The sequence below is a fragment of the Phacochoerus africanus genome, chromosome 2, assembly GCF_016906955.1.
Source record: "Phacochoerus africanus isolate WHEZ1 chromosome 2, ROS_Pafr_v1, whole genome shotgun sequence".
NCBI lineage: Eukaryota > Metazoa > Chordata > Mammalia > Artiodactyla > Suidae > Phacochoerus > Phacochoerus africanus.
The window spans coordinates 105,882,595-105,909,976 of record NC_062545.1 but is presented as its reverse complement, the minus strand read 5'-3'; the positions used below and the strand labels follow the sequence as shown (position 1 = coordinate 105,909,976).

The 27,382-nt window shown below is 36.5% G+C and overlaps 1 protein-coding gene across 6 annotated transcripts; it reads right to left on the bottom strand.

Moving 5' to 3' along the window:
• Positions 1 to 770: 770 nt before the first annotated feature.
• POLI (DNA polymerase iota) lies at positions 771 to 27,303 on the bottom strand. Of its 6 annotated transcripts, none has more exons than XM_047765220.1 (10): positions 27,141 to 27,303; positions 25,635 to 25,757; positions 23,208 to 23,372; positions 18,687 to 18,839; positions 16,286 to 16,522; positions 12,797 to 12,975; positions 11,396 to 11,487; positions 6,296 to 6,426; positions 3,971 to 4,176; positions 771 to 1,841 (listed from the first exon to the last, which is right to left on the bottom strand). In XM_047765220.1, the coding sequence occupies exons 1-10, from the start codon at positions 27,286 to 27,288 to the stop codon at positions 1,020 to 1,022; spliced, it is 2,256 nt and encodes a 751-aa protein (XP_047621176.1). In that variant the 5' UTR covers positions 27,289 to 27,303; the 3' UTR covers positions 771 to 1,019. The 6 variants fall into 6 exon arrangements, with proteins under 6 accessions (XP_047621176.1, XP_047621181.1, XP_047621190.1 ...); XM_047765225.1 differs by having other exon boundaries at positions 25,635 to 25,754; XM_047765234.1 differs by having other exon boundaries at positions 27,180 to 27,303.
• Positions 27,304 to 27,382: the final 79 nt, after the last annotated feature.

Genomic DNA, 27,382 nt, shown 5'->3' with positions numbered 1-27,382 from the left:
TTGCCATTACTTGGGCCGCTCCCGTGGCACATGGAGGTTCCCAGGCTAGGGGTCGAATCGGAGCTGTAGCTGCCAGCCTACGCCAGAGACACAGCAACGCAGGATCCAAGCTGCGTCTGCAACCTACACCACAGCTCACAGCAACGCCGGATTGTTAACCCACTGAGCAAGGGCAGGGATCAAAGCTGCAACCTCATGGGTCCTAGTCGGATTCGTTAACCACTGCGCCGCGACGGCAACTCCTAACCCATTGCTTTTATACCCTGGAGACTGGCCAAAGAAAATGGACTTCTTCCATTACCTGACATTCTTAAAGACTGAATTTCTGGTGTCATCCTTTCCTTAACAAACCTATATGGAGAGTTCCTTCTGGTTCTTTACAACACATACACTCCTCTGTCCAACTCCCCACTGGGCCTCTGCCACACAATTCATTCATTCAATGTTTATTGAGCTCCCTTTGTGTAGCTTCTAAGTATAGTAAGAAGCATTAATTGAATGAATATAAATTGCTTTGGCTTTTAAAAAAATCAACTTATCAAATGGTACACAGTACTTTAGTCAAAAACAAATAAATTCTTAGTAGATTAGCTGGCAATATAATTTCTTATAGCTATTTCCTAATGGGGTGCATTTCTTGAATAACTCCTTAAAAAACCCATTCTTTGCTAGAGCATAGCAGTGATTTGGCTATTCTGTTTTTATACACAGGCATATATATATCTTCCCTCCAATGTTGCCACAATGTATGTAAAATGTACTCATGCTGTCCATGATTTTTTTTATTGAAAAGCAATATAAAACAGCTTTAGAAACAAGAGGAAGGTAAAATTTTACATTGTTATGAAAATTACTATGCTTTGTGCCAGAATTTACTTCCCACAACTATGCTTGCTTTATCTAGAACATTTTCTGTTGTATTTCTACATTATTGAAAGTATCCATTAGTATTTAATTCAGAAGAGCTTAATAAACTGATCATCTAAGAAAAACGGTCTTTCCCTTTTTTCAGAACATGCTTAGTTATGTGCAGTATGGAAATCTGATCCTGCTCTCTTCCAATCAGCCAGCAGTTCTTTTTGTACCTCTTCTGGTAGTTCATAGAAAACTTCAGGATCAATGTCAGAAGGAAAAGCAAATTTCTCATCAAGAGAATCTTGCTCTCTATTTTCTGTAAGTCCTTCATGATGAGAGACTGTTGCCACTGGTTGCTCATGGCTATCTCTAGAACAATTTTTGGAGTAAAGTTGCTCATTCTGCAAATTTGGAAATGAATGGAAAATAGATACAGCAGGGTTTGTATTTGAAAAGTAGAATCCTTGAGATTCTTTGGGTCCTTGACTCATGTGTTCATCTTTTAAGCTGCTGTCTAAATAATGTGAATAATCCTTCTGGCTAGATGAGTAAGAGGAACTACTGCTATTTAAGCCTGATGTTCCTGGTTCACAGGGAGACACAGAGGATATCTGTTTGCTCTTGGATAAACGATCTTTAGGATTTAAGGAACCATGCTGCATTTGTTTCGTAGAAAAGAAAGATAATATTCCTTTAGAAGCATGTAATGGACAACTCAAACTTCCTTTCCCTTGAACTTTTTCTCTAGATTTTCCAGAAAGGATTTCCTCTTGAATATCTACTGGCAACTGCTTGAAGACTTCTTGGTCAATACCCTCAGGAAGCGAGGAGAGTGGACATTCATTATTGTCTTCCGCTTTAGAGAAATGTGTAGGATCTGGTGGCAACTTCCCAGTTCTTGTACTTTCAATTCTTCCAGTTGGTAGAAAATCCCTGTTTGTTTCTTTGTCTTTGGAAAAATCCTCCATATGAGTGTCTTTCATTTTCTAGAACATAAGGATAACAGAATAATTTAGATATCTGATACCTTTTAAATATTCATGCTGCTGAAATGTGACTATAGCTATGTGACTATGAGGTGACTCACGTGTCTCTATCCTGCTCCATAACCTGAATCCTTTTGGCCAGTTCCAAACAACTAGAAATGATTAATCCACTACAATTACTCACACTGTTTTGTGGATCTTTACTCACTATTCCAGGAAAAGGCTTCCTTCTTAGATAGCACTGAGCCAGAAAGTAGGCAAGTATTGAAGACTTGGAAAGGATCTTAACAATTATGTACTCAAACTTCCAATTCTGTGAATAAAAGAATAGTGGCCTAGAAAGGTAATTGATTCACCAAGGATATCTAAAATGTATGTATATGCATAGATGGCTTCAAGGGCTAGTTTTCTAAAATTCCCTATTTTGAAGTGTAACATTTAACAGAAAGAAAAAAATACTTCCATGGCAAAAATTCAATATCATTATTAAGATGTAATACTCTTCTGGGAGCTCCCACTGTGGCTCAAGAGGTTAAGAACCCAACTAATATCCATGATAAGATGGGTTTGAACCCTGGCCTCACTTAGTGGGTTAAGGATCTTGTGTTGTGGCAAGCTGCAATGTAGGTCGCAGATTCAGCTCAGATTTGACATTGCTATAGCTGTGGTGTACGCCAGTTGCTATGGCTCCGATTCAGTTCTTGGCATGGGAACTTCCACATGCCGCAGGTGTAGCCTTAAAAAGACCAAAAAAAAAAAAAAAGTAATACTATTATATTTACATGAAATAAAAACTTTAAAACACCTTCCATTTTAAATTTGCGTAATTTTTTCACTTAAAATTTCCCTTTAGTTTTAGCACCATCAAAATGTATGCACAATCAAATATAACTCAGGAAACAACAGAAAAATAACTTCAAAAAAAACAAAGACAGAAAGAGATTTGGGCCTCTGTATTTACTGAGTACCTTCTGTGTGCCAGACATGTACAAGGTACTTTCACTTACATTTACCTCTCTAATATTAAGGTGAATTAAAGACCTTTAATTCTCATTCTACAGATTAAAAAGTAAACATTTTTAAAAATTTCAGTTAATGAATAGAATAAAAAGGATGACTGAAAAGAAGTAATTTGATGTGGGCACTAATTTATTATTTCTATAACACTGTTCTCATTATAAGCTTAAATATAAATAAAAGTATTACTAAAATTATACTGACTGGTTAAACAATAGAAATTTTTAAAATAATAAAAATATTTTAAATTAAGGATTAATTGTAGGCATAAGAAATTTAATAAAGGGTGATTATTTTTTAAAGTATCCCACACATTAAATAAACAAAAGCTTGGGGTTCCCATCGTGGCTCTACAGTTAGTGAACCTAACTAGCATCCATGAGGACGCAGGTTCGATCCCTGGCCTCGCGCAGTGGGTTAAGGATCTGGCATTGCCGTGAGCTGTGGAGTAGGTTGCAGATGCAGCTCAGATCCTGTGTTGCTGCTGCTGTGGTGTAGGCCAGCAGCTGTAGCTCTGATTCGACCCCTAGCCTGGGAACCTCCATATGCCACAGGTGCAGCCCTTAAAGATAAAATAAATAAATAAACAAAAGTTTCCCAAATGGCTATATACACATAGTATTTTGTTGCAGTCATTTGAAAATATGACTGGCTTCGGCCTCTCTAATGTCACACTTAATTTCTACAAGTATAAAATGAGCAGTCATATATTAATATTGCTATCAGAATTCAATATAATTTCAAAACCAAGAAAATATGTTTGAATTAAAAACATGGGTGGGGGAGACTGCTGGTAGCTTATGTATAAATTAACATGACAACAAGATTTGATTTCCAGTACTTGAAGATATTTTCATATGAGCTAATAATTATATTCCTATGGACTACTATAGGATATTTTAACACTTTCAAAACATAGAACCTCATAAAGTTTTCTCTTTTATCCAGTGATGCTTATGTTTTCTTCTTATATCCACAGCGTATATTAATATACAAAGCTAGTAACCTTAATATGAAGTCATTCGAATCATATCATCCAAAAGAATCACTAAATTATAACATTAACTTTTATTTGTAATTTAACAATATAATTCCAGGAACACTGTACTTACAAAACTGCGTTTGCCAGAGCATGAAGTTGTTGATAATGATGGTGTTAAATAATAATCAATAGTCCCTTTTTTAGCAGTATTCGGTGCTTTAAGGTTGCAGAAGCACACACTTAAAAGGGTAAGATGAAATGGCATCTTCACATTCACCATATTTCGAAAGAGTTTCATAAGTATATCAACCATTGGGGTCATCGCATCATAATTTCCTAAATAAAATGTTTAAGATGACAATATCTAAATGCATTATATCATAATTAAGATCTTAGTCTAATTTATAAATTTAGATTAAGATATTAAAATTCTTAGGGTATCTGGGATATCTCAACATTAATACTAAATACCAAATGAGTTAAATTTTTCAAAAGATTTGAAGTATGGGACTTCTAGTTATGGGAGAATAATGAAGTCAGAAAATTCTGACTCTTTGAAAAGATAAACAAAATTGATAAATGATTGCTAGAACGACAAAGGAAGAAAAAAGAATACACGAATTACAAAAATCAAGAATGAAAGAGGGGCAATCACTATAGACCTTACAAAAATCAAAAGAATACTAAGAATTAACAACTTCATGCCGACAAATTAGACAACTTGGATGAAACATATACATTCCTAGAAGATACAAATTACCAAAACTGACTCAAAATAAATAGAAAATCAGAATAACTCATAACAAAGAAATCAAAATTCTTATTTAAAAATGTTCCCAGGAGTTCCCATCGTGGCGCAGTGGTTAACGAATCCGACTAGGAACCATGAGGTTGCGGTTCGGTCCCTGCCCTTGCTCAGTGGGTTAACAATCCGGCGTTGCCGTGAGCTGTGGTGTAGGTTGCAGACGCGGCTCGGATCCAGCGTTGCTGTGGCTCTGGCGTAGGCCGGTGGCTGCAGCTCCGATTCAACCCCTAGCCTGGGAACCTCCATATGCCGTGGGAGCAGCCCAAAAAAATAGCAAAAAGACAAAAAAAAAAAATTTTCCCACAAACAAAAGACTAGGACCATGAATAGCCAAAACAACTTCATAAAACTGGAAAACTTACACTACCTAATTTCACAACTTGCAACAAAGTATTAAGATAGCATGGAACTGGTATAAGGATAAACACAGATCAATGGAATAAGTATAAAACTTATATTTATGGTCATTAGTTTTGTTTGTTTTTGTTTGTTTGCTTTTTAGGGCCACACCTGCGACATGCGGAAATTCCCAGGATAGGGGTCGAATCAGAGCTGTAGCTGCTGGCCTACGCCATGGCCATATCAACTTGGGATCAGAGCTGCATCTACAACCTACACCACAGATCACGGCAAAGCCAGATTCTTAACCCACTGAACAAGGCCAGGGATCAAACCCACATCCTCATGGACACTAGTCGGTTTTGTCACTGCTGAGCCACAATGGGCACTCCATTCAATTAGTTTTTGACAAAGGTGCCATTACAATTCGATGGCAAAAGAATAGTCTTTGCAACAAATTCTGTGGAACAAATAGAAACCCACATGCAAAAGAACAAACTAAGACTTTACACAACACATAAAAACTAATTCAAAGTGGATCTAAGAATAAGTCTCAAAACTATACAATTTCTGAAAGAAAACACAGGAGGAAACATCTATGACCTTTTAGTTAGGCAAAGAACTTCTAGATATAATATCAAGGACTATCCATATAAGGGACAAAAAACAAAAACAATGAAATACACAGCCATGAGAATGACTATAATAAAAGAAAGTGACAATACTAAATGTTGGTGAGAATGTGAAAAAAACTGGAACCCTCTATACTTTGTTGGTGAGAGTATGCATTATTATACCCACTTTGTAAAAAGTTTGGTATTTTCTTACAGTTCAGCTTACCACACACCCCAGCAATTCCACTCCTTGTAATCTACCAAAGATATATCTGTCCAACGACTTGCACACATATGTTCATAGCATTTTTCATAATAGCCAAAAAATGGAAAAAATCTAAATGCCCATAAAGAAGTTATGTCATGCCACATAATTATTATGGCTTTGTTTTCTCTGAAGTTGGGAAACATTCTTAACTGAGATAGTTAATATTTATAATAATATAAACATTAATATTTAATATTAGGCATCTCAGTTAAGAATGTTTAATATTTCTTAAATATTTGTTTTGTTTCTGTTAAATATTTATTTAAAAATAACAAAGTTTTCTAGTGAAAATTCCTTCTAGAATAAAGGTACTTAAGAGTTCACTAACTCTGTGAAGACTACCAATCTCTGGATCATATTTCTAACTCAGAGTTTGTGTTGTTAAGAGTTCGATCTGCCAATTAAATTATCAGAAAATTATCCCATTACCTGTCCCTATCTTCTGAATTACGTGGGAGGGAATAGGGCACTGACGACTCTCACGGCCATGGTACTTCTCAGAAGAATACCGGCGTATTACTAATCTTACTGTATGTGGCTTCCTTCCATCTCGGCAGACTCTAAAAATAAAGAGAAAGAAGAAACAAGGAATTAGGAATAGTATTATCTAAAGAGTTTTTCTGGTATTTTTTTTTCCTTTTTTTTTTTTTTTTGGTCTTTTTAGGGCCACACCTGTGGCACATGGAGGTTCCCAGTCTAGGGGTCTAATCAGAACTGTAGCTGCTGGCCTACACCAGAGCCACAGCAATGCCAGATCCGAGCCACATCTGTGACCTACACCACAGCTCACGGCAACGCTGTATCCTTAACCCACTGAGCAAGACCAGGGATCAAACCCGCAACCTCACGGTTCCTAGTTGGATTCATTTCCACTGTGCCACAATGGGAACTCCTGAAGTTTTTTTTTTTTTTTGTCTTTTGTTGTTGTTGTTGTTGTTGTTGCTATTTCTTGGGCCGCTCCCGCAGCATATGGAGGTTCCCAGGCTAGGGGTTGAATCGGAGCTGTCGCCACCGGCCTACGCCAGAGCCACAGCAACGCAAGATCCGAGCCGCGTCTGCAACCTACACAACAGCTCACGGCAACGCCGGATCCTTAACCCACTGAGCAAGGGCAGGGACCGAACCCACAACCTCATGGTTCCTAGTCGGATTCGTTAACCACTGCTCCACGACGGGAACTCCCTAAAGTTTCTTTAATGGTCTAATCTATCTCATTTACAGAAGGTGCCAGATTTAGTAATGATAACAATTACAAATACAGTTGACAGCTAGGGAGTAGACAATAAAAGCCCTCGAATAACCCAAGGAAATTACTCTGAAATTTCAAATGTAAGGTCCTCAGGCCTCACTCAAAATTGAGTGCTATCAGAAAAAGAACAGAAATAAGATAGAATTGTAACAATTCATTATATAACCCAAATCCAAAACATAACTAAAAGCAACATATTAAAAATCAGCAGCAGAGCTCCCACTGTGCCACAGTGGGTTAAGAATCCAAATGCAGGAGTTTGGGTCGCTATGGAGGCACAGGTTCAGTCACTGGCCAAGCACAGTGAGTTTAAGGATCTGGCTTTGCTGCAGGTGTGGCATAGGTCGCAGCTGTGGCTCAGATTCAATCAATCCCTGGCCCAGGAACTTCCATATGCCATGGTGCAGCCATAAAAACAATAACAACAACAACAAAAAAAATCAGCAAGAAATTTAAGAAACTGAGAAATCATTCACTGACAGAAGCAAATATATAAAAATTGACAGATTTTTTATGCATTAAAAAAATAAGATTACAAAAAGAAAAAAAAATTAATGAGATTATTTTTGTCAAAAAACATTCCTCAAATAGATCCAAGGGAATCACTAATACCACCATTATATGGCATATTAGAACAATAAAGTGAAAGATCAATTATATGCTATAATTAGAAAATACATGTCTGTGCATCTTAAAAAGTCTTGGTTTTGGTGTTGAAAACAAAAGTTTCAAATGATATTTTCTACTTTAAAGTAGAAAACTGAATTGTTGGGGAAAATAAATGTCAGCAAAATAATACCTTCTTTTCTATATATATGACAATACATTTTAAAAAATCACAACACAAATATTGTTAAACCTACTAAGGCTGATTTGAAATCAGAAAATTTAGATTGCTGTAGTAAATAATTTTTCCTTATTGCTTTACCACAAAAATTCTTTACTGCTGCTTTACTTAAGGTAGTAAAATACTTTTTTTTTTTTTGCCTTTTCTAAGGCTGCTCCCACGGCATATGGAGGTTCCCAGGCTAGGGGTCGAATCGGAGCTGCAGCCGCCGGCCTATGCCAAAGCCACAGCAACTCGGGATCCGAGCCAAGTGTGTGACCCACACCACAGCTCACGGCAACGCCGGATCATTAACCCATTGAGCAAGGGCAGGGACCGAACCCGCAACCTCATGGTTCCTAGTCGGATTCGTTAACCACTGCACCAGGACGGGAACTCCTAAAATATCTTAAATGGTTCCTGTAAACATGTTACTAATTTAAATATCTTCCAGTTAAACTCGATCTATTCAGTTAATATGCAATTCAATGAGTATGAATTGGTTCCTATAACTAAGACATACTAGAAAAAGGTTATACTCCAAGCAATCTTAAAACCAGTGCTTAGAGAATGATTCAAAAGTGTATAATGGAGAAAGGACAGCTTGTTCAATAAGTGGTGCTGGGAAAACTGGACAGCCACATGGAAAAGAATGAAATTAGAACACTCCCCAACACCATACACAAAAATAAACTCCAAATGGATTAAAGACCTAGATATAAGACCAGACACTATCAAACTCCTAGAGGAAAACATAGGCCAAACACTCTCTGACATAAATGACAGCAACATCTTCTCAGATCCACCTATCAGAGTATTGACAACAAAAAGAAAAATAAACAAATGGGATCTAATCAAACTTCAAAGTTTCTGCACAGCAAAGGAAACCCTGAACAACACAAAAAGACAACCCACAGAATGGGAGAAAATCTTTGCAAGTGAATCAACTGACAAGGGATTAATCTCCAAAATTTATAAACACCTTCTGCAGCTCCATACCAAAAAAAAAAAAAGCCTATCAAAAAATGGGCAGAAGATATAAACAGACAATTCTCCAAAGAAGACATACAGATGGCCAAAAAACACAAGAAAAGATGTTCAATGTCACTCATTATTAGAGAGATGCAAATCAAAACCAATATGAGGTACCACCTGACACCAGCCAGAATGGCCATCATCCAAAAGTCTACAAACAAGAAGTGCTGGAGAGGGTGTGGAGAAAAGGGAACCCTGTTAAAAACTGTTGGTGGGATTGTAAATTGGTGCAACCCCTGTGGAAAGCAGTATGGAGATTCCTCAGAAAACTAAACATAGAACTACCATTTGATCCAGCAATCCCACTCCTGGGCATCTATCCAGAGAAAACCACGACTCGCAAAGACACATGTACTCCAATGTTCATTGCAGCACTATTTACAATAGCCAAAACATGGAAACAACCTAAATGTCCATCGACAGAGGAGTGGATCCAGAAGATGTGGTACATATACACAATGGAATATTACTCAGCCATTAAAAAGAACGAAATGCCAGCATTTTTTGCAACATGGATGGACCTAGAAACTATAATGCTAAGTGAAGTCAGCCATACAATGAGACACCAACATCAAATGCTTTCACTGACATGTGGAATCTGAAAAAAGGACAGACTGAACTTCTTTGCAGAACAGATGCTGACTCATAGACATTGGAAAACTTACGGTCTCCGGAGGAGACAGTTTGGGGGGTGGGGGGATGTGCTTGCGCTGTGGGATGGAAATCCTGTGAAATCAGATTGTTATAATCATTATACAACTACAGATGTGATAAATTCATTTGAGTAATAAAAAAATGAAAAAAAAAAGTCAAGGAAATATTATAACATTATTTCATGCTGGGGTATTCCTTTTTGAAAATAAAAATTGTCCAAACATACATGGATTTCAAATTTAAAAAAAAGTGTATAGTTTAATCTCCTATAAACCTATAGTATTAATCATCATATGCTCTAGAACATATACGCAAGTATTTTTTTTTTTTTTTTGCCAGTCACTTAGATGGTATTACATACCTAAGTCACTGAAGTAAGGGGCCACTATAGATGAGGGAATAGCATGCAGAGATCAGGAGAAATGGTTAATAGTATTTCACAGGTTTAGTGCATCTAGCCACATTTCTAATTGACTCTTCAAATCAGAGAACCTATAAAACCTATACTTCTTGTGGTTTTTCTATGTGCAGAAATGTTTCCAATGACCAGGCATTTCATAGTAGTCTTACATTTAGCAGAAGCAAAGCAGATGACCCAGTTTCACCAGCACACTCACAGGCTCAGCCTGAGTCATATCACTGAAGCTAGGTAACAGAGCCAGCCAGTTGCGTGCAGCAAACAATGAGCTGCACAGCCCTGCTTAAGACATGAGAACTGAAGTGCATGTCACAGCAAAGTTGTAGGAAATTTCACTTTATCAGTTTTCTGTGAGTTAGAATCATCCAAAAACCATTTTCTCTAGTCACAGTAGCCATCCTAGCATCATTACAAAAGCATGCCTATCCAAAACTGTCAGACCTCTGACATCCTACTTTGAGAAATCAAAGAAATGGGAGGAAGAGAGATCATACCCTTCTAAGGAGTATTGAGAAATAGGTATCTGACATCAAAAGAGCATCAGAAAACTATCTTGTTCAGTTTATGTAATGCTATTTGTATACTCATAATCCCAACTTACACTCTTCCTATATTCATAGACCAGTAACACTATGCATACCCACAATCACTCTCATTGCTCACACACAGTCCCATTTAGCTATTACTTCATCTGATTCCATTTTCTTTCACAGTCTAAGGCACGGAAGATAGAAGTTTGTCTGCTTTCTCCACCAATTTCCTATCCTCAATCACCACAAATATAGGAGTGTAGATTCTAGAGATACCCATAAAACTCCTATAGGTAATGATAAGCAACTTAAGATCCACAGTAAAACCACAATGTTATTAAGACTAATGGGGAGTTCCGTCATGGCTCAGCAGAAACTGACTAGTACCCATGAGGATGCAGGTTCAATGATTGGCCTCGCTCAGTAGGTTAAGGATCCGGTGTTGCCATGAGCTGTGGTGCAGATGGCAGATGTGGCTCGGATCTGGCATTGCTGTGACTGTGGTATAGGCCAGCAGCTACAGCTGCAATTCAACTGCTAGCCTGAGAACCTCCATATGCTGCAGATGCAGGCCTAAAAAGGCAAAAAAAAAAAAAAAAAAAAAAGGCTAACGGAAATAGATGAATTAAATTTAATTAAGAGCATCTGTTATTATCTTTTTAAGACTTTAAATGTAGAAAAACTTAATGACAAATTATCTTTCTTTACTTTGTTAGTCTCCAGTTAATCTGTAAATTCCAAGATAGAATATTGAGTACTTTATCCCACATATTATATACAGAATCTGTAAGATAATATGACAAAATGGAAAAAGCACCTGTTTAAAAGATTAGCAAGCAGTTCTTCAATCTTATTTTTAGCTTCCACCTCTGATGAACACTTTTTAAATGAATCTTCCTCACTAAAGGACTACCAAAGAAGCACAAATAAGGATTATTATAAACACAAATATCAGTGTATATATCAAAAAAATATTCAACACATTCTTTACTAACTTACCTTTTGTGCTTAATTTGAGTCATTTAGTTCACTTTTATATTAAATCTTTTTACTCCACTAGAAAGTGCACTGGCAGTCAAGAAAATTACAAAGCTCTAGTACCAGCTCTAAGCTTTATGTGATTACAGTGAGGCTCTTAATCTCCTAGGACTTGAGTCTGAGTTTACCTTGGGCACATTATTTAACCTTTCTAAAATACAGTATCTTCATCTTAAAAAAATAATGAGAGGAAGAGGGAATATGGAGAGGAAAAGGGTAAGAATAAACAATAGTACTACCTGTATGGAAGGTTTGCTGTGAAGATTAAATATGATTTTAAATATATACATATACATATCACTTAGGAAAAACTTAGTCACTGTTATCTAGGTAATTATACCTTTCTCCATTTCCTAAATCATTAGATTACTCCAGAGTCTTAAATCTAGATTACACAAGATTTTTAAAAATTACAATATTTCCCCTCCTATAAGTAGTATTCAAAGAGATAAATTCTAATTCTCAGATTCAATTTAAGAACAGTGGAGTTCCCGTCGTGGCACAGTGGAAATGAGCTTGACTAGGAACCATGAGGTTGCAGGTTCGATCCCTGGCCTTGCTCAGTGGGTTGAGGATCCGGCGTTGCCGTGAGCTGTGGTGTGAGTCGTAGACGCGGTTCGGATCTGGCATTGCTGTGGCTCTGGCGTAGGCCAGCAGCAACAGCTCTGATTAGACCCCTAGCCTGGGAACCTCCATATGCTGTGGGTGTGGCCCAAAAAAAAAAAAAAAAAGACAAAACAAAACAATTTAAGAACATTAATCTAATCATTGCAGAGGGATCATGTACTAACCTAATAAGCAAATAAAAATAGTAAAAACACAGTAGTTAAGGTAATTCCCGTCGTGGCACAGTGGTTAGCGAAGCCAACTAGGAACCATGAAGTTTTGGGTTTCGGGTTCGATCCCTGGCCTTGCTCAGTGGGTTAAGGATCTGGCATTGCTGTGAGCTGTGGTGTAGGTCGCAGACTCGGCTCGGATCCTGCATTGCTGTGGCTCTGGCATAGGCTGGCGGCTACAGCTCCAATTCAACCCCTAACCTGGGAACCTCCATATGCCACGGGAGTGGGCTTAGAAAAGGCAAAAAAAAAAAAGACAAAACAAACAAACAAAAAATAGAAATCTTTACCTCAAATAATGTTACAACCAGTACAAAATTAAAATAAATATCAGCCTCATGTACCTGAGGTGGTCCTGAGGGTGTCACAGGAGAGTTATCCTCTCCAAAACTGAGCTTCTGGATACGCTGAGCAACTGAAATTCCTAATTCTTTTTCTAGTATTTTGGATGAAAAGGTTTGAAGATCACTCACACTACTGATACCCAGTACTTCCAGACGTTTGGCAGTTTTATAGCCAATACCTAAGCAAAAAAAGATGCATCTGGTGTTACAATAGCTTTTCTTCTTAAAATTAGCTAATTAAAATGTTATAAATATATCAACCATATCTTTTGATATCATAATTGTTATTTTGCTAAGATCATAATCTATTAAAAAATTGGGTTGTTGTTCTGCTTAAGACCTCTGAGTTACAAACCACCTCAAAAACCTAACAACTCCAGTATAACATAATGAATAAAGAGTCTGAGGAACAAAAACCAAGCAGGAGGCATCACTCTCCCAGACTTCAGCCAATATTACAAAGCCACATTCATCAAGACAGTGTGGTACTGGTACCAAAACAGACAGACAGACCAATGGAACAGAATAGAGAACCCAGAAACCTATGGTCAATTAATCTTTGACAAAGGAGGCAAGAACCTAAAATGGGAAAAGAACAGTCTTTTTGGCAAGTATGGGTGGGAAACCTGGATAGCTGCATGCAAATCAGTGAAACTAGAACAATACTCACACCATGCACAAAAATAATCTCAAAATGGCTCAAAGACTTAAATATAAGACAAGTCACCATCAAACTCCTGAAAGAGAACATAGGCAAAACATTCTCTGACATCCACCTTACAAATGCTGTCTCAGGTCAGTCCCAACGCAACAGAAATAAAAGCAAAAATAAACCAATGGGACCTAATCAAACTGACAATCTTTTGCACAGCAAAGGAAACCAAAAAGAAAACAAAGACAATTTACAGATTGGGAGAAAATAGTTTCAAATGATGCAACGGACAAGGGCTTAATCTCTAAAATATACAAGCAATTTATACAACCCAACAGCAAAAAAGCCAACAACCCAATGGAAAAATGGGCAAAAGACCTGAATAGACATTTTTTCAAGGAAGATACACAGATGGCCAACAAGTACATGAAAAAAATGTTCAACATCCCTGATTATTAGAGAAATGCAAATCAAAACTACCATGAGATACCACCTCACACCAGTCATAACAGCCATCATTAATAAGTCCACAAATAACAAATGCTGGAGGGGGTGTGGAGAAAAGGGAACCCTCCTGCACTGTTGGTGGGAACGTAAGCTGGTACAATCACTATGGAGAACATTATGGAGGTACCTTAGAAAACTATACATAGAACTGCCATATGACCCAGAAATCCCACTCTTGGGCATATATCCGGGCAAAACCTTCCTTAAAAAAGACATATGTACCCGCATGTTCATTGCAGCACTATTCACAATAGCCAAGACATGGAAACAACCCAAATGTCCATTGAGAGATGACTGGATTAGGAAGATGCGGTATATATACACAATGGAATACAACTCAACCACAAAAAAGAATGAAATAATGCCACTTGCAGCAACATGGAAGGAACTAGAGACTCTCATCCTGAGTGAAGTAAGTCAAAAAGAGAAAGACAAATACCATATGATAGCACTTATATCTGGAATCTAATATATGGCACACATGAACCTTTCCACAGAAAAGAAACTCATGGACTTGGAGAATAGACTTGTGGTTGCCAAGGGGAGGAGGAGGAAGTGGGATGGATTGGGAGCTTGGGGTTAATAGATGCAAACTATTGCTTTTGGAATGGATTAGCAATGAGATCCTGCTATGTAGCACTGAGAACTGTGACTATTCACTTATGATGGAGCATGATATTGTGATAAAAAAGAATGTTACACATGTGTAACTGGGTCACCATGCTGTACAGTAGGAAAAAAATTGTATTGGGAAAATAACAACTTAAAAAATTTTAAAAAGAGATAACCAATAAACGCTGTCTTGATAAAATGAAATTTTTACCACCTGTTCTACAAAACCATGGAAGTATTGAAGAATCACGGTTATTATTCATGTAGGGAAAGATTGTCACTGAGTTTCTGCTCTAGTGCCTTGGGTTAAGGATCTGGCCATTGCCACAGATGCACCATAGGTTGCTGCTGTGGCTCAGATTCAATGCCTCATCTGGGAACTTCCATATGCCATGAGTGCGCCCTCCACCCCACTGTCCTGAAAAAAGAAAGTAAAAAGGAGAGATGGTCTCTAGAGCAGTTACAATTCATTACTATGTGCTAATTAATAGCTAACTTGACTGATTCCTATACACAATACCACACATTTACATCTGGAGATAGTAACTATTTCGAATACATCTTCGAGCCAGAAAGCAAACAAACACATTTTCTCATTAGCAAAACTCCTATCACAAAATTCTTGCACTAAAACTCAGTCATACTTTATCACAGGAAAAATCCTCAGGCAACTTAGTGCTCCTTTACTCCTCTCATTTTTAAAAATTAATCCTACAGTTATCCTTGTACAGTAAAGGAAGAAGTAAATCAAAGGTGATAGGTCTATAGCGGGAATTATTAAAGTGAAGTGACAGATATTTTCATAACAACAACAAAAAAAATGAGGGCTGGCAATTTGGCAATAAGGAAGAAATGAGAAAGCCTGGAAAAAATGAAAATAAGAACTCTAGTAAAGCCAAGTAATAATGTTATGTCACAGTACACAGTCCTCAATTTATTACAGCTTGACATAGTAATTGTTTGCCAGAACAGACTCAGAGTCACCCAAAAAACTTTAAGTTATGGTTATACCAAATTAAGGAAGGCAAGGCAGTGTATAACACACTATGGAACCCAAACATGGGTTAAAATTGTTAAGTTATGACATCTAATGGTTACATTTCAGTAGTCTTAGAAATTCTCTTCCACAGAATTCTATTAACATCTTAATCCCGGCCAAAGATATAGAAATGTAGTTTAACACATCCATTACTAATGCTCTATAAAAATGTCAAGCATTTGATCTTCAAAGATAGAAACTTGTCCCATGACCTAAACAGGTCACTGAACTCCTCAAAACATGAATTTCCTCATCCTTAAAATAAAATGTTGGCCAAGACGCTTTAGAAGATCCTTTGCAGCCTTAATATTTTATACATAATCCCAAAATAAGAGTTAGTGAAAGACCAACTTCTTTTTCTAGATGCAATTTACAGTATAAAAGTATAACCAGGGACAAAAAAAATAAAGGATCATGTTTCCAGGTTATAACTTTCATGATTGCATTCAAACTAAACAAAAGTAGGAGAAACTAGAAGAGTACTTTCATATTTTTCCTAACATAGATTCCTTCCAGAAAATGGCAGGTTTTTTCGGTTTTGACCAAGAACCAAGTACATAGGTTCTAAGAATTAGCTACATTTATCTGTAATTTAATACAATTAAATATGCAATTTAATCTGTAACTTAAAAGAAATATAACAAAACCAATATACACTTTTCTAATACGTTTGTCTTACCAGGCATTTCCTTTATGTGGCTCAAACTATGAATGAGATCTTGAGAACTTTCAGGTAGTAAGACTGTCTGCTGATTTGGTTTAAAGACACCAGAAACTAATTTTGCCAATAATTTATTAGAAGCCACTCCAGCACAGCCAGTGAGACTCAAGTGATTATACATGGATTCCCGCATCTCTGCTGCAATCTGAGATCCAATAAGCAGTCTGATGTGCAAGATGTCACGTAGGTTAATAGCTATAAAAACAGCCATTGTTGTTAAAAGTCACCACCAAAAATTTCATTTTCATTTTTACAAGGGAGTTTAAAAAAGATAAAGGGCTTAATGTATATCCATTCCCATACCCCAACACCACCATGCTGCTATACACTTAACTAGTCTCTTTTGTTCTTCACAGCAACTCTGTAAAGCAAGTAACTATCACAAGTTAATTCCAAGGGCCTGTGACCGTGAATGCCTACTAGGAGTGCTTAATGACTAACAGATTACAGTAACTGATCTCTCATTAAAAATTCCTACTGGCATTAGTAAAACTTTTACTCATGTTTACCTGGAAGTAAGCATAAAAGTAAAAGTATTACTCTAATGAGAAAGCCTTAAAGATCTGAATCTAAACTTAAACATTAGTGGTATGTACTACCGAAAACACTTTTGGTTTTATATATAGGCTAAGAGATCTTTTATTAAAAGTATAGGGAAATTATACAGAAACAAATTTTCTGAGGTATGAAAATGGTATTAAAGTTTATATGAGGAGTTTCCATAGTGGCACAGTGGAAATGAATCTGACTAGAAACCATGAGGTTGTGGGTTCGATCCCTGGCCTCACTCAGTGGGTTAAGGATCTGGCATTGCTGTAGCTGTGGCATAAGCTGGCAGCTGTAGCTCCGATTAGACCCCTAGCCTGGGAACCTCCATATGCTGCAAGTGTGGTCCTAAAAAGCAAAAAAAAAGAGTTTATATGAGAGAGTTCTTATCCTCAGGAGTTTTTGAAATTCATGATGCCTATAATTTACTTTCAAATGGTTCTCAATATATCAACCAACCAACAAACAGAGCACAAGATAAAGAAAATGTGGCAAAATGATAATAATGGGTACATCTACAAGGAAGAGCATCTTGACTGTACTCACTGTATTATTCTGTCAACTTTTCGATAGATTTGAAATTTTTTTTTTACAAAAGAGTATGGGGAGGAGAAAGAATTCATGAAGAATTAGACATTTTAGGAAATAAAACCTAGTTCTCGCCAATATGTTCCAATCAATAGAATCCAAGTTTGCTTTAACAATTATACAGAAACACAGAAACTTCTTGCTACCAAGACCTTGTAAGTGACAAAAGAGGACAGGTACAAGACACATTGAAACTTCATATCTTCTTCTAAAAGAGAACTGTAGCTCTACCTCTGTTCTTTAATATCAGGAGGTAGAGAATGACTGGCGATTGATCACACAGCCCTCAAAAAAGAAGCATAAGAGGAAACATTTATGGCTGGCTGAGACCTAGAAGCAAGAAAGTCAGGACAAGTCTTACACAAAAGCAGAGTAGCTTGTCTTCTATGTGGAAGTCACCAGCAGTCATAAGATGTCTAAAAGTCTAATTAGATATTTAGGGGAGCTGACTGCGGCTTATATTCACATGGAAATATCATCAGTTATTCATATTTTAATATGTGAAGATGAACATATTATGATGAACATATTTGCCAGTTCTTTCTTGCTAAGAACTGGCAAAGATTATTTGAATTAATAAATATGAAGCTGCAAAAGATGGCAGGTAGGCCTAGACAAGCTCCCAGAAGGGCTAACTTGGGAGGGTCTTGGCGCCTTGGGGAATAGAAGTGAACAAGCAAAAAGGCCACAAAGACAAATGTAATCTACCTAAAATTTTGCTTAAAGATGGTTTTAGGAGAATCAAAAATTACTCTAAAAAGACAACTCCTATAACTTAAAGATGACCTAAAGAGGTATAACTTAAAAGTGGTAACACAGAGTTCCCTGGTAGCCTAGTGGGTTAAGGATCTGGTGTCATCACTGCTGAGGCTCAAGTCAGCTGTGGCACAGGTCACTGCTGTGGCATGAGTTCTATCCCTGACTTGGGAATTTCTGTAAGCTGCAGGTGCAGTCAAAAACAAAAAATGGTAACACAGGACTGTGTTAGAGAAATAAAAAGTGCACAAAGCACTGAGCGACGTGTCATCAAAATACCATTTTCTGCCTATTTAATATGGAATAGTAATACCTAATTTTAACCACCTTAGGTTGCTGAAATATGGCTATACCTCCAACAAAAGTCATAAAACTTTCAGAAAGACATAGTCGACTCACTGAACTGTCTGAACATTAAGGAATGTAACTACCTTTATTTACTAAATAGAATGAATAAGAATCCACTTACGTTGATTCTTGTATACATGACCTGACACAGTCACTGCTGAAAGGTCATCACTTTGAAACTGCTCCAGTCTCTTCTCAACCATTTCTGTTAGATCCACAAAATTTTCATCAAACCCAAGTCTCTCAACAAGCGGACTAAACTGTTCCAACAACTCTAAAATAAAATAATATTGAAGCACAGATGTAAGTAAAGTTATAATTAGAACAGATTTAACTCTTTTATGTTAAAAAACGTATGTTGTTAAATGTTTTACATATATTCACAGTTCCACAATATCTTTAATAAAGTCCTTAGTTAATTGTGATTTTTTTTCTGCACCACATTCTAAGTAGAGGAAATATTTTCCCACAAAATAAGGTCAAAAATAACATTCCTTGGGCAGATACTCATAGCAATATATTTAGCTCAATCTTCTATACCTAGAATTTCTCTAACATTAAATACAATGCTTAAAGTTAATTATGATCTTGAAGCAATAGGTCAAAGAATAAATGCTTAGAAAAATAAAAACAAGTAATAATATAATCTAGCTATATTTTTCACAAGAATTTTAAAAAGGCAAAACAAAATTTAAAATTTCCAATACTGATTCAAAAAAAAAAGTTACTTAATTTTCAAAATACACTACAATGCAATGTTTTGACTAGTCATCCTCCAGATCTCTCCTTAAGGGCAGAGATGGACCATGACTTACATGAATTTGAATGTCCAGCATCTAGCATCTAGCACAATGCCTTGTCCTTAAGTCAGATATTTACTAAATTGAGCTGAAACAAGATTTGAAATAAGTTCAAAGAGACTATTAATTCTTATTTTTAGGATTAAAATTAATAACTTTGAAGTCCTTAGAAGAAACTTTCACTTCTCTATGAATCACCTATTGATAGCAGCTGGAGGACAGAAAACATTATTAGCTTATTATATAAAAATAGATAGATTCTTAAAGTCCTATAATACAGTATGTTTTATTGATGCCAACACTGATAACAGCAGGAGAAAACAATTAATAAAGATAACATGATCTGGTGCCCACCAAAAATTACTTCCAACCTACTTAGAGAAAATCATTTATCTACTCATAGGAAAAACTGACAATGTGTCTGATCATATAGAAGAATTCTTTTTAATTTCTGTCATCAATTTCTGCTTACCCCCACCCCCAGCAAAAGTATATATCTGATGTCCAACAATAAAGATAGAAAATAAAATGACATTTATCAAAATAATACTATATGAGAAAAATAAAGGAGAAAGTTTTAAGTACTAAGCAACAGCCAAGTTAAATACAGAATCATGAACAAAACTGGTGGATCGCTGAACACTGATTATATTGGTTCTATTACTAGGTCACAGGAATAAATCACTTATCCTATGCCTGAAGTTAACTTATTTTTTTTTAAATTACTCTGTGAATTGTATTACATTTATAGTTGTATAACGATCATCACAACCCAATTTTATAGCATAAATTTTTTTGCTATCAATCTGCCAACTTTATAAACAAGATGCATGTATTAAACATATGACTACACGAGACCAAAGAGAAGAGTTTATAATTAGAGAAAAAAACCATCTAGACAAAAATGTAATACTGAAGAATAAATAAAATAAACAAGGTTATACTTCATAAATAGGTCTGAGATAAATTCAGTAGAGTACTATTAGAGTTATTTCAACTCATAAAATATGACAAGAAAAATTAACAAAATAACTTTTTGTCAATGCACAACTCATACTTAGAATATTTTTTATTACTTTAGTGCATTTTTAATTCTTTCAAGACATTACTTTACAAATTAAGGATCAGTATAAAAACTGAGATTTGTTCACTGAATCTCCAGGATATTTTCACTGTGAAAAGCTGCGGTGGCACGGAAATCATAAGAGAAGGACTGGTAAGTCTGATATCATAGAATAAAATAAAAAGGCAAAACACAAACTGGTAATATATCTCTAACACATGGCCATCAAAGGGCTAACTTCCTCAACGTCCCAAAACAATGACAAAAGCCAATCAGAAGAGAAATGAACAAACCAAATTAAAACAGGCCCAAATGAATAGGCCACTCACAGAAAAAATATATATATATGACCAAAAATATATGAAAAAAATATTCAAACTCACTCATAGAGAAATACAAATCAAGAGAGTGATTTCCTATTTTTTCACCTATCAGGCAAAATCTTTATGAATATCTAATACTCTCATACATATTGGAACAATCTCAAGTGCAACACATAGCAATATTCAAAATTTCTAATGCAAATTATATCTGATCTAGAAATTAACCTCCAAGAACTTCTGTTAGATATTTTCACGAAAGCATGTGAAAATTTCTATATGAAAATATCTAGTGAAGCATTTATTTTTAAGAACAAAAAACTGATAACAGCCTAATAATCATTCACTATCAGAGAAACCACATAATTTATAATGCAAAACAAGATATCTTTTGAATAAAAGGAGGTGCTGTTAATAAGTATGTAGGGACAAGAGGCATAAAGTGGGACATACAGTCTTCATTATCAGTAAAGGAATGATTAAGTAAGTTTGGAACAAAATACAATGGAATACTGCGCAGGCATTAAAAAGAATGAGGAAGAGCTAAATGAATGACATGAAAGATCACCAAGAACAAAGGCAACATGCACAACTGTATGCATTATATCATCTCTTCTGTCTACAGTAAAATGTAACTTCTGAATATTCAGACACACACACATCACTGTGCACAGATGCACAAGTGATATTTTGGGAACACAGTCTTGTCTTTTTTGCTTGGCTATCCCTTCTTCCCCCTTCCTCCCATTTTAGCCCTGTCTCTTCCTTTTCAGAAGTTAACCAATGTTAAAAACCTGGTGTACATCCTCTCATGTTTCTCTTCCTTTTCATAGATACGCATATACATATATGTTGGGGAAGGGTTTTGGTTGTTTTGCACATGAGGAAAAACCTAATACAAGTTTTAACACCTTGCCTTTTACTCACTCAAAAGGAGTATCTTTGGGTCAACAGTATAGCACCAATGCATTCTTTTTAATGGTTATAATCTTCCATCATAAGGAAGTTTTAGTTTATTTAGCCACTCTCATCCTGATGAGCATCTATTTTCAGTCCGCATTTTTAGTCCATACTACAATAAGACATTTTTGTACATATACATTCTTTTATTTCTATTAGATAAATCTCCAGCAGTGAAATTATTAGGTTAAAGAACATAAAATGCATCTTTAATTTCCAAAAATGTTTCTAGATTGTTTTAATTTTTATTTTTTTCGCCCACCCACTGCATGCAGAAGTTCCCAGGCTAGGGATCAAACCCACACCACAGCTGTAACCTGAGCCATAGCAGTGACAACTCAAATCTTTAATCCACTGAACCACCAGGGATCTCTTCTAAATTGTTTTTAAAAGGCTGTAATAGTTTATTTCTACTTTTCCATACTGTTTCTACTTTTCATACTAATTTTTTAGCACTAATGAATTCCAGCATTCTTTTTCCACATTGTTGAGTTTTTTTCTTTGTGTCAACTGTTTATTCATATCCTTTGTACATTTTTCTTAAATTTCTTTTTAGAGTTAATGTGTAAGAGTTTTTGGATATTATATTTAACCCTTTCATCTGAAAATGGCTACAAAGAACAAAAGAACAAATAAACAAAAACAATATCAAGTAAGATAAATAAAAAGCTGATTCTTATACATGTTTTTATTTGCCACATGCCAGTACATACATTATTTCATTTTTCCTGTAACTTACTAGAACACTAAGATTCAAACCCAAACCTCAGTAAGGGAGAGTTTATCTACACTGTAATATTTAATGTATACATAAAATATAAGAAAAAAATATGCATTATCTTTGCTAAAAGTTCCTAAAATACAAGTTTGAAATTATATTAATCAAACATTATTGAAGCCTCTCTCAACCATTAGTGTGTCAGAGCACAGTGTATTAATAGTTTATTTAAACTTAATAGTTAAAATATACAGTTTTCTTTGGTTTATCTTCTCCCATTTTCTCTTTTAAATTTTTTACATTTTCTCATATTTATGTAAACACTGGTTGTGACAGAATTCAAATTATTTTCACCTATACATTTTTGTCACCAATACTCATAACATTATTAGTCATACTCATGTAAATATTTTTAAGGTGGGAAAGACCCAAAATAAAAAGAAACTGATTGGAATTCCCATGGAGACACAGCAGGAACAAACCCTACCAGTATCCATGAGGACACGGGTTCGATCCCTGGCCTTGCTGGGTGGGTTGAGGATCTGGTGTTGCTCTGAGCTGTGGCATAAATTGCAGACATGGCTTGGACCCTGCTTTGCTGGCGCTGTGGTGTAGATCGGCAGCTGCAGCTCTGATTCAGCCCTAGCCTGAGAATTTCCATAGGCCGAGGGTACAGGCCTAAAAAGCAAAGGGAAAAAAAGAAGAAAGAAACTGACTTACATTTTATATTTATTAAAAGATTAAAAATTAATGCTGAAAGTATACTGTCCATAATCTGTACCTGTAACCTTGTATGACATCTCTCTGTAACGTGTCAGGTCTTCTCCATTAACTAATACTAGCTGTGGACACTTTTCTTTTGCATCTCTGACCTTCATAAGTTTCTTAACTCCAAATTTCCTAGCTTCATAGTTGCAGGTAACCACATGATACTTCTGCTGAACCCCTATAAGAAATAAGTATTTTATGAGAAAATTGAACAGGACTAAAATTAAATTAAATATAATTTACTAAGTCCATATTATATTTGTAAATTGTAAATACAATGTTTTGATAAGAATAAAAACAGTTGGAGTTCCTGTTGTGGAGCAGCAGAAACTAATCTGACTAGGAACCATGAGGTTTCGGGTTCCATTCCTGGCCTTGCTCAGCAGGTTAAGGTTAAGGATCCGGTGTTGCCGTGAGCTGTGGTGTAGGTCACAGGCACGGCTGGGATCTCCCGTTGCTGTCGCTGTGGTGTAGGTTGGAGGCTACAGCTCCAATTAGACCCCTAGCCTGGGAACCTCCGTATGCCTCGGGTGCAGTGCTAAAAGGACAAAAGACAAAAAAAAAGAGAGAAAAAGAGAGAGAGAGAGAATAAAAACAGTTAAAAGGCATAGCCTCCACTCATCCAAGTTCTATAAAGTATAATTTAACAAAAAATACCACAAATTAACAGTTCTACAAAGTCTTCAGCAAAAAGGTACAAATAAAATCCTTCCAGGAATTTTTTTTCAGACAACACAAAACCAGATTAAGTTACAGTGAATTAACTCTATATAACTTTATTTATAACTCTAGGCCATGTTTTACCAAAAAATAAAGCAAAATGAAAATAACGGAGTACAATTAACTATTTGTTGCTGCTAGAAAGCCTCACTTATCTCCTAACTTTCCAGTGAATATAAAGCAGTGTTCATTACAAGTGCCAACCTACAGCAAATTACTAGGGATCTCCCCCAATAAATGTTCTAATAATTGAATGGTTCTTCATAGTAATGTGAGGAAATTAAGACAGTGAGGTGGCATTATGAGCCCCCTCCTCATTAAAAAATGAGTAAATTATGATCTACAGATAATTTAAAAATTCTAGCTTACTGGGGCTTAAAACTTCTAAAATTATTTGCTTTTCTCTTTACATAAGTTGACTACTGGTTTACCACTGTAAAAGTAACATACATCTAAAATAAAGCACAAATATTGGAGGGAAAAAAAAGGTTATGTCAATTTCCCTAATGTAAGACATTCTGTTTCTGAAATTTTGATATCCTATCATAAACAAAATTTCGATATCATAAACAAGGCAAAAAATATGAAACATTATACATTTTTGATACATTAGATTATGCCTAAAAATAGAATCACTGGGTCAAAAGTAATTTATGATTCATCAGTGAACAATATAAAAAACAGATTAGTAGTTCCTTTACCAAAAAAGTAGTCCTTTAATGCCAGATATGGACTCAACAGTGTTACCAGCCCAAGCCAAGTACTCACATATTTGCTGAATACAAACGAAAGACTATGTTGCTTTCTCCTAGAAACTTCCAGCATCACATCTCTCACTTATTGTTAAATTTTCACTCCTGCTTCTTAATTACACAATAACTTTTTACTAAGTATTATTTACAGAGTATCTTGTTACAATGCTAATTACAAATGCCTCTAGAAGAAAATTTAAGTCCCCTAATCCTAACTCCTTGACACCCTGAGGAAATGCATAAAGATCATAGACTGACCTTGGCATACCAAAAACTAGTCATGTCAGTCATTCCTCTGATAGACAACTAGGTTGGGTTGAATTGGGATTTAACAAACCAAAGTAAACACCAAAGAGTAGCAGCAAAGGAAACAAAACTGCTCTTTATGGCTTTACTAAAGGATAAATCTTTACCATATGCATTAAAAGTTTTAGAAATTTACTTTTTCAATTTAAAATATAATAAAAATGTTTAAACAAGTCAACACAATAGTTAAGTAAATCCCCAATGTAAATTTTCCCTTTGACTTTTATTTTAAAAGAAAGCTTGTTTTTATGGAAAGCTTGTTCCATGTGACTTAATATTTTAGGTTCTGTTCAAAATCCAACTATTTTGTCAGATGTTACACAAATTCAAGAGTTAATTTCAAAAGGGGGAAAAACAGATAAAAACATCCACAAAAATTAATTCATTATGTTTCTGAGTCAGATGTTTGTAAATTTTCAAACATTGAAAAAAAGACTAAAAGTTCAAATGGTCTTTCTGCTCATGTGTTTGGTAGGCTAACTACTTGTGTCACGTTCACTATTTATTTAATGAGGCTTATAAAGTTTACACCTCGTAGTGAAGCAGATTAGTGTCTACTGTCGTAGAACTGCTTCCAACATTTATTATTACAGTTAATAAATCAGAATAGTGAATAATGAATCCTATTATACAATGAAAATAGTATCAAAGTCCAAAATTACCTAAAGGTTTGCCCTTTAGTTCTGGATTTGAGATCATTTCTACTTGTGCGTAAAAGCAATCCAGATCCACATGTACTATGACTCTAGATGAACTTCCTGTTGGCACCACTTGATCATGAACTGCTGCACAATATGCAAAGAAATACAAAAATACATTCAGGCTGCTTATTAATTCTGAGCAAAGACCAGTTCCGTAAAACATGGCAACAGAGAAAGAAGAATGCTGAGTGATTTTAAAAGTTTTTCCCCTGGATTTATTACATGTGCCAAGCATCTAAAAATTATAAAGACATGACAGAAACTCCAGCCACATACGGTTTTTAGTCCTGTTTATTTACTTAGAAGTTCTTTGTGTACTCTATTTTTCTCAGGATAGTTATAAATTTAAGGGAAAAAAATGATCAATGATAGAAGATTCCAGAGGTAATCCTAGCACTTGGAAGTTTATAGTAAAACTTAACAGTAAATTGAAAGGGGTAGAAAGGTTTAAACACTGATTTTCAACCAACTTAAAAACTATTCTAAGCGGCACCTCCTTAAATTAAAAAATAATCTGAAATACAAATAGCAGAAGACAGAACCAGTACACTACATTTAACTCCCATATAAGATCAGGATTATCTGGTTAAACTCTGGTTACCCCATACCTATAACAGAGCCTGGCATATAACAGACTACTAATACTTGCTAAATTGGAACACTGAGTAAATATTTCTGGACTTTAAAAAGTAGTTCACGAACTGAGTGAGGGGGCAGAAGAGATGCCAGCTCTAAGCACCAGTTAAATACAAGGCAGGTTAAATGCAATGTGCTATTCTGGTTTAGATCCTAGAACAGGAAAGAATTTAGGGGAAAAACTTGTAAAATCTGAATAATGCTTGTCCTTTAGTTAATAGCACCATGCTAATGTTAAAACTTCTTAGTTTTGACAAATGTATGAAGATATTAAAGTTATTTGTGCCTCTCTTGGCAAATCTAAAACTATTCCAAAATTAAAGTTTTTAAAAAGGGACAGGGGGAGGCAAGGAAGGAGAGCCCTGACCCCAGGCCCTGGGATTGGGGAGGTACAAGGTAGGGCCCAAGAGCTGTACGTGGGTCACCGGAGAGGCGGCCACAGCAGACGTGCCTCGTCCCGGGTTCGGAGCTGAGCCATCTCCTCCCATCCCGGCTGAGGCCAGGCCCGAGTTTTGCCAAGCGGGCGACAAGGTTCCCCGCTTCTGCAACCTAAAGCGCCTGGGGGCCTCTTTGGCTTTCACTGGGCTGTTTGAGGGATCACAAATGCACCCTGGACTAACACTGCTGCGCCCACCCTACTCCTAGGCAAAGCCAGCCCTTTTGGGGGTTTTCGCCTCCAAACACCAGGCAGCAAAGGGAAGCTATTTCGGCGGTGCGGGGAAAACGAAAGGACCTGAAAGGGGCGGGGACGGTCGCACCCCAACGGCCGCCGCCGCCCCGGGCGACCGCCCGTCCCGCCCCGCCCCGCCCCGCCCTGCCCTATTAATTTACACCAAGCGAGGCCGTCGGGCTCCTCAGGCCCGGACGAACCCAGTGAGCTACATGCCGCCCCCGCCTCCGGCCGCTCCATGGCCCGAACCGCGTCCTCTTCCTCGTCACGGCAGCCTTCCTCCTCGGGCTCCACCCCCTGCTTCTCCATCCCGCCCGGGCGGCCAACCGCAGCTCTGCTCGGCGCAGCTTCCGCCGGGTCTCCAGAGAAGCCGCTCCGGGTTCACGCCTACGCCCTCGGAACC